The 11,271-nt window shown below is 42.2% G+C and overlaps 1 protein-coding gene across 2 annotated transcripts; it reads right to left on the bottom strand.

The window, feature by feature from the left end:
- Positions 1-5,160: 5,160 nt before the first annotated feature.
- LOC102289411 (zinc finger protein 708) lies at positions 5,161-9,827 on the bottom strand. 2 transcript variants are annotated; one of them, XM_005952180.3, is made up of 3 exons: positions 9,501-9,827; positions 7,521-8,201; positions 5,161-6,083 (listed from the first exon to the last, which is right to left on the bottom strand). In XM_005952180.3, the coding sequence occupies exons 2-3, from the start codon at positions 8,106-8,108 to the stop codon at positions 5,664-5,666; spliced, it is 1,008 nt and encodes a 335-aa protein (XP_005952242.2). In that variant the 5' UTR covers positions 8,109-8,201; positions 9,501-9,827; the 3' UTR covers positions 5,161-5,663. The 2 variants fall into 2 exon arrangements, with proteins under 2 accessions (XP_005952242.2, XP_042071831.1); XM_042215897.1 differs by lacking the exon at positions 9,501-9,827 and having other exon boundaries at positions 7,521-8,398.
- Positions 9,828-11,271: the final 1,444 nt, after the last annotated feature.

Here is an 11,271-nt window from a genome sequence, read left to right as displayed (position 1 = left end):
GAGAGAGTGTTTGGAGAAAAACACCAACTAATCATTAGCTCAGCATGCTGGGAGAAGTTGGAGCAGAAAAGTCTTTATCAGGGTTACAATAAGCTTCCAGCTGCTGTGGATGAACAAATGAATCTATAAATGTTTTGTAATGTGAGTTTATTGTATCCTTGAATCAACAATACAGTCAGTTTGAGATGCTGTTTACAGGCATGTGGGTTTCACGTGAGGAGAACAAAGGCAAACTTTATATAACACCGCTCCACATCTGTCTCTGCTTAAACAGCTGCAGCCAGTTTCCTTCATCATATTGAGCAGTCAGACAACACGAAAATATACTCCTAATGAGCACTCTGGTTGTTCATGTGAAAAGCCGATTCTGAATTCACAGTTGTGATCAGAAGTTCACATCCACTCATCATGAGCACGAGTTTCATGGTAGTTTTGGGCTCTGACTTCTTTAACTGTTCTTTTTGTAGAATGGACTGTACAGCAGATATCTTTAATGAACAAACAAGAATCCATGTATTTTGTATTTCCTCTAGTTGACACAGATTCAAAAGTATGCGTATGGCCTCAGATATACACATATATCTAGTATTTGATTTAATGTCTGTTAGCAAGGTGCACTTCGACCAGATGTTTTTGGTAGCCATCACTAACTCTTGGCTGGATATTTGACTACTGTGGGAAATTTCCTGGTGACACGTTTTCAACAATTACATTATAAAATGAAGTAGGATCTCTTCCTCTCTTTTTATAGTCTGGTAACCATTCCTCTGATCACATGTCTGAGTCAAGTCAACAGTCCTCACCTGTTTGTGCAAAAGAAGAGTGAGATGCCTCACCTTTCTTTGAGCGTGCTCAGTGGTTGACTTTATTAAGCACCGATAATCAAACGGCAGATATTGCTGAGTGGGATGGGAAAGTTTGGCTATGTTGTACACCCTTGTGGTCATTTAAAACATTAACACAGACATTCTTTGTTTTTTTGAATGAAAATTCATCTTTTTAATGCTTATTTATTTATTTGTCAAAATTTAATGTCAGAGCTTCTAATAAGCTGCAGGAATGCTGTGTGAGTGGAGAACAGCCAGGTGTCCCCGTCTGATAAACCTCCATCAGTGCCACTGAAAACAGTCACTTTGACTGTAAACATGTTTCCATTTCTCACTTCACTCTTTTGGCATTTAAGTTTTTTATTGATTTTGCAACATATACTTAAACCTGTATAAGAGGGGGAAACCCCCCCCAAAAAACAGAAAAAAACACCCACAAGAAAACTGCTGTTGTACACCTCTGCCCTTACAAGTCTAAAAGAAAGAAAAGAGTAACTAACAATGGGTTCCAAGAGAAGAAACACAGAAATGGGCAAATAAAATTGACCGTTAGGTAACATTTGGACCGGTGGTCACAGTTAATAGTCCTTCAAATTACAATAATACGGTCAAAATCCTGTTTGCTTCAAATAGCTCCAAAAGTAGTCCCAATGTTCATCTTTGACTTCTGTGTCATTTTTAAGTTTATTCAGCATGGACTCATAGGAAGCAGTCTCAGTTCAGGACATACTGCAGTCTTCCAGTGCCTAAGGATAATCCTCGATGCAGTTACCAGTCCAACCATAACAACCGTAAAAATATTATTGAGAGTTCTTGGAATATGAGAACGGTCTCCTAACAAGCACAATTCAGGAGTCAAGGGCACTTCTGATCCTGAACAACCTTCTAAGAGTGTGATGACTTCCTTCCAAAAAGGAGCTATAAAGGAACATTCCCAAAAACAATGTAGGAAAGTCCCCGCCTCAATTGTACATTTCCAACAGAGATAGTCAGGCATAAGCTTCATACGATGTAATCTTGTTGGAGTATGATAATATCTATGCAGAATTTAATAATGTATGCATTTGCTCGTCGCCTCCTTAACATAAAGCCTATTTCCCGCCAAAATGCCCATCCATTTTTCGTTTGGAATTGGTGCATTTAAATCTTTCTGCCACAAAGTTTTAATGTTCGAACATTCCCCACTTCTATTATCGTTTACCAGCCTATAAAAACACGTTGCTGTGTGGTGCTCCTGAGGCATATTTATAAAATTTAGAACAAGATTTTCATGTCCCCTTCTGAACTTCGACGTCACACAATGTCTAATTTGCAAATATCTCCAGAAATTTTCCTTCCCTTCCAATTTGTATGTTTGAACAAGGTCTCTATAGGACATAAATTTTCCATCTTTAGATAAGTCGCTAATAACAATTATGCCATGAGACTGCCACAATTTCCAAAACACGTTTTTTTCCTATATGAATAGCTGGATTGTTCTAAAGAGATGAGTAAAACTGCACATGAGGTGATATTTTAAGAATTCTATGTATATTGAGCCAAACCTGGCTAGAATGAAACAAAATTGGGTTCAGTGAAGTGCAGCTTTGAGACAACAAAGCTTTTGGATCAAAAGGAGTATAAATCTCAGACTCTATACTTAGCCATTCCTGTCCAGCTTGATTTATTCCCCAGTAAATAACCAATTTTGCCATCTCGAATGAGACTGAATATAATCTTGGATCGGGTAAACTTAAACCACCCTTCTCCCTTCTCTCATATAATTTAAGCATATAATTTACTTAGCTTGATTCTTGCCCTTTTCCCATCCCACAGACACTGCTTAATTAAGTTCAATTCAATTCAATTTTATTTATATAGCGCCAAATCACAACAAAAGCCGCCTCAAGGTGCTTTATATTGTACAGTAGATCGCACAATAATAGATACAGAGAAAACCCAACAATCATATGACCCCCTATGAGCAAGCACTTTGGCGACAGTGGGAAGGAAAAACTCCCTTTTAACAGGAAGAAACCTCCGGCAGAACCAGGCTCAGGGAGGGGCGGGGCCATCTGCTGCGACCGGTTGGGGTGAGAGAAGGAAGACAGGATAAAGACATGCTGTGGAAGAGAGACAGAGTTAATAACAGATATGATTCAATGCAGAGAGGTCTATTAATACATAGTGAGTGAGAAAGGTGACTGGAAAGGAAAAACTCAATGCATCATGGGATGGGTACCGGTGTCCGGTGCCATGATGGCACCGGTTCTGACATAAACGGTAGTAACCAGACCGAAAAGCAGCGCACATTTCGGTGCTTTATTTCGGTGCTTTTTTTTCCTGAGCTGTGATACACTTTAGATTCTAGCCAATCATTTTACGTTTCCGAGGATAGTAGGCGGGGCCAGGTACGTACGTTCTGTTAGAGCAGAGCTACAGATTAAAAATGTCCAAGGCGAAGCGGTCAAAAGTCTGGCTGTACTTCACAGCAAAATATGCAAACTCAGCAGCAACAAGTGCTTTAAGCTGATACTGTGATACTGTCAAAGGAGGTAACACCTCAAATCCGATGAAACACCTGGCGACGCATAGCGTTTTTTTTAAAAGCCCAGAAATGCGCCGTATTTGATAGCTTGCTGCGAGACCTCACACCGAGCACATCTACTGCGGGTGGGTTGCCTGTTATGCAACATCCCCCAAAAACACGAAGAGGAGAGTCCTGGCCCCTAGCCCTGCCAGTGTAGCAGAAATGATGACGGATGATGGTGGCAGCAGCCGTTCTTCTCTGCGTGAGTAGCTAATTTACGTTGAGTAGGCTAACCACGTTATTACATTAATGCATGTAAGGTGAACTAGCAAACATCATCATAGCTACATGCGGCTGTCTTCTTGTTTGATGGCAGATACTCCCTTCACCCTGGCTAAAAAGGCTAAAATGACCAAAGAAAAAGTGGAAAACAGTTAAACATGAGAGGTTTTGGACAAAGTTTGTGTTTTTTCCATTGTTTAAGCACTGCTTCCAGCCAAGAGTGATACCATATATGCCCCATAGCTGCAGAAAAGGCTAACATTGTTATCTTTTTACAAAAAACAGCTGAACATGAGAGGTTTTTGGACCAATTTTGTGTTCTCCATTCTTTAAGCACCGGTTTGAGCACCGGCACCGTTTCAAAAGTACCGATTTGGCACCGGTATCGGATAAAACCTAAACGATACATGCATCATGGGAATCCCCGGCAGCCTACGTCTATTGCAGCATAACTAAGGGAGGATTCAGGGTCACCTGGTCCAGCCCTAACTATATGCTTTAGCAAAAAGGAAAGTTTTAAGCCTAATCTTGAAAGTAGAGATAGTGTCTGTCTCCTGAATCCAAACTGGAAGCTGGTTCCACAGAAGAGGGGCCTGAAAACTGAAGGCTCTGCCTCCCATTCTACTTTTAAATACTCTAGGAACAACAAGTAGGCCTGCAGAGCGAGAGCGAAGTGCTCTAATAGGGTGATATGGTACTACAAGGTCATTAAGATAAGATGGGGCCTGATTATTTAAGACCTTGTATGTGAGGAGCAGGATTTTGAATTCTGGATTTAACAGGAAGCCAATGAAGGGAAGCCAAAACAGGAGAAATCTGCTCTCTCTTTCTAGTCCCTGTCAGGACTCTTGCTGCAGCATTTTGGATCAGCTGAAGGCTTTTCAGGGAGTTTTTTGGACATCCTGATAATAATGAATTACAGTAGTCCAGCCTGGAAGTAATAAATGCATGAACTAGTTTTTCAGCGTCACTCTGAGACAGGATATTTCTAACTTTAGAGATGTTGCACAAATGGAAGAAAGCAGTCTTACATATTTGTTTAATATGTGCGTTGAAGGACATGTCCTGGTCAAAAATGACTCCAAGGTTCCTCACAGCGTTACTGGAGGCCAAGGTAATGCCATCCAGAGTAAGAATCTGGTTAGATACCATATTTCTAAGCTTTTCAGGGCCGAGTACAATAACCTCAGTTTGATCTGAATTAAGAAGCAGAAAGTTAGCGGCCATCCAGGTCTTTATGTCTTTAAGACATTCCTGCAGTTTAACTAATTGGTGTGTGTTATCTGGCTTCATGGACAGATAGAGCTGGGTGTCATCTGCATAGCAGTGTAAATGTATGCTATGTACCTGTAATACCTACAGCATGTTCTAATCGCTCTAATAGGATATTATGGTCGACAGTATCGAACGCAGCACTGAGGTCTAGCAGGACAAGCACAGAGATGAGTCCACTGTCAGAGGCCATAAGAAGATCATTTGTAACCTTCACTAAAGCTGTTTCTGTGCTGTGATGAGCTCTGAAACCTGACTGAAACTCTTCAAATAAACCTCTGCAGATGATCTGTTAGCTGTTTGACAACTACTCTTTCAAGGATTTTTGATATGAAAGGAAGGTTGGAGATTGGCCTATAATTAGCTAAGAGTGCTAAATACACTAAAATACAGGAAGCTCTCCTTATTCAAAGTTTATGTTTAAGGCCAAAGTTGTGGTCCCCAAGTCAAACTGGAACCAGCTAACCACTCCAGCTATGATGCAAATAAATGCCAGTTCACCAGTCAGCTGCTACAGACTGAACAACTGTCATAACAATTTGCATATTAATGATCATGAAACTGTTTCCACAGCTTACTGTCAGGTCCTGGTGCCAATTAGAGTCATTACACAACTGCCTTTTTAAGGCTTAGGAAACCTGCAGCCATCCTAGACTGAAGAGGACATGACGGATGAGTGATAAAACGCGCCTCCTACTGAAAACGCTGCGTCTAGATGAACAGAATCAACTTTTTGGTGCAACAGTTTATTTCCAGAGTGGACTACATTTGGACTACAAACTGGGATTCCTGCTGCAGTTCTTGTTGGCGTGCGTATGTTCATGACGGTTACGTTTATCTGACCGGGAAAACCTTTTGTTACAGTGTCGGCACTTGTATGGTTTCTCTCCTGTGTGGACACGTTTATGCACTTTAAGCTGATCTGCAGTGGTGAAGGATGACCCACATTGGTCACAGAGGTGCTCTTTAACCCCACTGTGGATGAGTTCATGACGTTTTAGTTTATCTGGTGTGGGGAAGCCTTTCCCGCATTCTTCGCAATAATGCAATTTGTGTCCAGTATGTCGCCGATGGTGCATCATTAGGTTTGTTTGCCAGTTGAAAGTTTTTCCACACAGGTCACAACGAAACTGTTTCCCACCACCACAGTGATGACAGGGTTGAGAACTGGATCCATCTGTGCTGCTCTGCTTCTACACAAAGACACAAAGACAGCGTAAGTCAGGGAATTCCTTCAACATTTTAATCCTGAACCAGGCTTGAAATAAAGAGCATCTCTGCCAACATCGAATTACATTTTATTATATCTGAAAAAAGTTAACCCATCAGAGTACCAGATACCTTTTATACCTTTACTTTAAAAAAAAAAATGAAGTCATGCAAAACTGTACCCTCAAACAATCCCTGAAAGTGCATGGGGTGAGTCTATTTTTTTTTTATTTAATCCCTTTTTTAAGTTTTAATAATAGAAGATAATCACATGAAACCAAATCTGTTTTAATCCCACATGCGGTTTCTCAGCACTTTGCACAGTCTGACCTTACTGGCAACAGTTCTTTCTCTAAAATCAGAACACACACCTGAATGCTCCAGATCAGCAAACTGTGAAACGCTGCTTTTATAGAGGTCCTCATCAGGAGTTAAAATATGTTCAGTTAATTAAATATGATTGGTAGTTGAATGCAAAACACTATCATTTGACTTCAGTTTTTATGAGCTGTTTACTGTTTTTTAGATGATGTCACACAGACAGCCAAGACATCACATGATCTGTGTGCATGGTTCTGATGTGAAACTGCATTTGTGCTACTTCACTGAGTGGCGTAAGAATAACCTGGATGAGTTTTTAAAAGACAGTGGGTCCTTTTTAAAAAATGGCAGGTAATTTCAAAGGTAACATTTACAGTAACCAAAGAAAAATTATTTTGTGGGGTCATTTTACTGTGACATGGAGAACAATGTAAGAAAGAGGACATGAGAGGAAGAAGAGATTATTTTCTAAGATAAACACAGCTCAAATATAAAACACAGAGATATGCTGTGATGTTGTTGGTATGTTTCACAGATACAACTAAATAAATAATAATAAAGACTTGTTTAAGGCTGGTAGTAACAAAATGTATGAAGACAGAATGTAAATGTGGTTCTTTGCCAAGACGCCTGTTATGTCTAGACGACACTGGTGAGTTAGGTGCCTTTCTGATGATTCAGTAATCTGGAGGTCAGTGTAATGTAGCTTAAATAGTAATAATAAAATGATAATGATGATAATAATAAAATAAATCCAGTAAAAATGGTCAGGGTACAGTGACCAGACTGAAACAGAGTGTAAAAGCAGCCAGTGTCCAAAGGAAAACTACAGACCTTCGGAAAGCTGGCGAGCTATTGCTCGAGACAAAAAAACCCAAAACAAAACAACCTACAAGAAAGTTTTCTTTGAAGCAAACTATAAAGAAATTAAGGGGAGACATGAGACTTCTGCACTGTAGTATAAACTTTGGCATTACAAAAGTATAACAAACTCAAGTTAAAAGTCATAACTGAAATTGAACTAATTGCTCACATGCACTTTCATGGGGAGTGTTGATCCAAAAAGGCTAAAATTACAAGAAAAACATTATAATACATACCTCACAGTAACTGCACTTGTAGAGTTTCTGTCTGGTGTGAATCTGTTGGTGGACTTTTACAGAACTCTGTGCTTTAAAAGTCTTTTCACACAGGTCACATTTATAAGGTCTCTCCTCGGTGTGGGTAAACCTGTGGATTTGTAATTGTTTGTATCTTACAAACAGTTTGCCGCACTGTTCACAGCGATAAACATCCTGTCCGGTGTGAATACGCTGGTGTTTATTTCGATTTTCTATGTGGCTGAAAGTTTTTTCACAGATGTCACAGCTGTAAGCCTTAATACCAGAGTGGGAAACCTGATGTTTCCTTAAGCTACTACTTTGAGTAAAAGCTCTGCTACACTGATCACAGCTGTAAGGTTTAACTCCTCTGTGGATGAGCTTATGCCTTACCAAGCCTTCTTTCCTGGTGAAACCCTTTCCACATTCATCACAGCTGTACGCTTTAACTCCACTGTGAATGACCTGGTGTGCTTTTAAGTTTCCAGGCTGGGTAAAAGAATTCCCACACAAGTCACATCTGAACGGTCTCTCTCCCGTGTGGATGACTTCATGTCTTTCTAGAAAATACTTCCGAGTAAAAGTCATCCCACACTCATCACAGCTGTATGTTTTCTCTCCCTTTCTTCTGTGAGGTGTGTTGGTCTCCTGAGATCGCCGACTTCTCGCTCCATGTTGGTCCTGCAGTGACAGAGATACAAACATTGAGTGAAATCCAGTCAAACATAAACTTTAAACTTCGTCCATTAATACTAGTTTTAAACATGAGATTGGAGCATGGCAGTCACCAAACACCTTGTAGGATGCATTTTTAAAATAACCCATATTTTAATAGTTTACATTTATTTAATGTTTATTGTCTGTGAAGGTTCTCATTCATCCAGGTCATCCTAGTCTAAGGAGCTTGGAAGGAAAACGTCTGGACTTCTTTAGTTTGCCTGAAGATGTTTCACCGGTCATCAGAGAAGCTTCTTCAGTTCTAGGGTCAACTGGTGGAGAGTCTCAGATTTAAACCCAGTGGGAGTATCCCCTTAAAGAGGGACAAAAGGACCCCCTGATGATCCTCCACCTAATCACATGAGCCAAGATGTGAAAACGGGTGTGGGTCACAATCAGCCAGGGTTTCGAGTGAGCTCATTGTGACTCCTAGCCCCACCCTGTCATGTGATTTCCTGACACCCTAAACCAGTTCTTTGCCCACTTTGACCAACAGAACAGGGACACCATCACCCTTCCTGCTGTTTCAGAGAGGGACGACACCCCTATCCAGCTGGAGCAGCATCAGGTCAGAGCCACACTGCACAGAGTCAACGCAAGGAAAGCAGATGGCCCAGACCATGTAGCAGGTAGAGTGCTTAAAGCATGTGCAGACCAACAAGCAGAGGTTTTCACCACCATCTTCCACCTCTCACTGCTACAGTCTGTAATACCATCCTGCTTTAAGTCAGCCACCATCTCTTCCAGTGGACGAGACCAAGACCAAGGAGATGGAAATCGACTTCAGATGAAGAAAGCGAGCTGAGCACTCTACCCTCTACATCAGGGGTGACAAACTCCAGGCCTCGAGGGCCGGTGTCCTGCAGGTTTTAGATCTTGCCCTGGGTCAACACACCTGAATCAAATGATTAGTTAATTACCAGGCTTCTGTAGAACTGCAAGACATGTTGGGAGGTAATTTAGCCATTTAAAATCAGCTGTGTTGAATCAAGGACACATGTAAAATCTGCAGGACACCGGCCCTCGAGGCCTGGAGTTCAACACCTGTGCTCTACATTGATGGAGAGGAGGTAGAAAGGTTAGAAAGCTTTAAGTTTCTTAGAGTTCACATCTTAACATATGTTACCTGGTCCACAAACATTTCCCACCAGGTACAAAGCACAACAAATGCTGTACTTCCTCAGTAAGCTGTGTCAAGCCCAAATACCCGAAATACTGCTAAGTAAGTTCTACCGCTGCACCATCGAGAGCCTTCTGACTTACTGCTGTAAACTCTGGTCCAGCTGCTGTACTATGGAGGACAAGGGGAACTTGCAGCAGGTGGTGTGGGTGGCAGAGTGGGCAGTTGGCATTTCATTAACTCCCCTCAGAGACATTTATACAGGCAGACTTCGGCAGAAAGGCAGAATCATCATCATGGACCCCTCATACCCTGGACATAGAGCAGGGTGATGTGACCAAAAATATTTATCATGATATACATTTGAAAATGAGCGATTATGATATAATTGACAATATAATTGACACTAGACAAAATACTTTACAACTATACAACATTATTAGTGTGAAATAAAACCCATCAATGTATTTTCACTCAAACAAGCAGCTGTTTTTTATGTGAATTAAAGTTATATAAAAATTTTTGAACAGCCGGTTCCGCTCTCTTAATTCTCTGATAAGTCAGGGCCAAGCCAGCTCCGATCAGCAAGAACCCTGTTATCATGGTTCTGAATCTTCAGCGTCCTCGATCGACAGTCCCGCCAGGCACACGATCCTCCATGTCTGCCACCCGTCCATTGTGTATCCGGCAGGGAAAGTCCCTCCAGGACACTCGGGCTCTCCCGAGCCCAGACTGCTCATTGAGAAAAGGGTGTCAATAGCATTCAGAGATTGATCAAATCCATAATTCTCTTTTAGGTTTTAGAAACAGACTGTGAGTGTTCCAGGGAAAATAATACAAAAAACATGAGACTACACAAGGACATAAGAGCTAAGCAGGGAAGATAAGGGAGAGGAGAGGAGAAAAAGTGCATCCGCCTCCTCCGAGAGCCAAAGACTCAGTCTTTATGGTGTCATCCACATATCTGAACCAATGGCTTGGTGGTGTTCCAGGGTAGGATAGCAAAGCCCTCTTTTCCACTTCTTCCATGTACAAATTGGCCACAATGGGTGAAACTGGGGAGCCCATGGCACACCCATGTTTCTGCCTGTAGAACTGACCCTTGTATGTGAAGTAGGTGGAATGAAGACACAGTTCCAAAAGCAAACACTTGGTCGATGCTGAGAGTGGTCCTGTTGCTGAGGTTGGGGTTATCCTGTAATCTCTTACGGACTACCTCCAACGCTTCCGTGACTGGGATGCAAGTGGGATGCACCTGGGTGAAAATCAAATCTCAGGACTTACTACATTTCACGGATCACATTAACTTGGTGGACCGACACATCAAATTCACCAGGGAGGATATGAAAAGTGGCAGGTTAGCCTTCTTAGACTGTGAGATTTCCATCAGTAATGGGGGACATCTAAAAGCTGACGTGTACCGTAAACCTACACATACGGATCAGTATCTAAGGTTTGACTCTCATCATCCACTGGAGCACAAACTGGGTGTCATCAGGACGCTACAACACAGAGCGAACACCATCCCCACTGACACAGCAGCCAGGGAGGCAGAAGAACACATCAAGAAGGCCCTGAGTAAATGTGGTTATCCCAGCGGCAGAAATGAGCTTCCTCCGAAGGGTGGCTGGCCTCTCCCTTAGAGATAGGGTGAGAAGTTCGGCCATCCGGGAGGGGCTCAGAGTAGAGCCGCTGCTGCTCCACATCAAAAGGAGCCAGCTGAGGTGGTTCGGGCATCTGACAAGGATGCCCCCTGGGCGCCTCCTGGGTGAGGTGTTCCAGGCATGTCCCACCGGGAGGAGGCCCCGGGGCAGACCCAGGACACGCTGGAGAGATTATATCTCTCGGCTGGCCTGGGAACGCCTTGGTATTCCCCCGGATAAGCTGGAGGAGGTGGCTGGGGAGAGGGAGGTC

The sequence above is a fragment of the Haplochromis burtoni genome, unplaced genomic scaffold (assembly GCF_018398535.1).
Source record: "Haplochromis burtoni strain Fernald_Lab_line unplaced genomic scaffold, NCSU_Asbu1 Contig_861, whole genome shotgun sequence".
Taxonomy (NCBI): domain Eukaryota; kingdom Metazoa; phylum Chordata; class Actinopteri; order Cichliformes; family Cichlidae; genus Haplochromis; species Haplochromis burtoni.
Note: the sequence above shows the minus strand (reverse complement) of the source record. Positions and strands in the feature narration are given on the sequence as shown.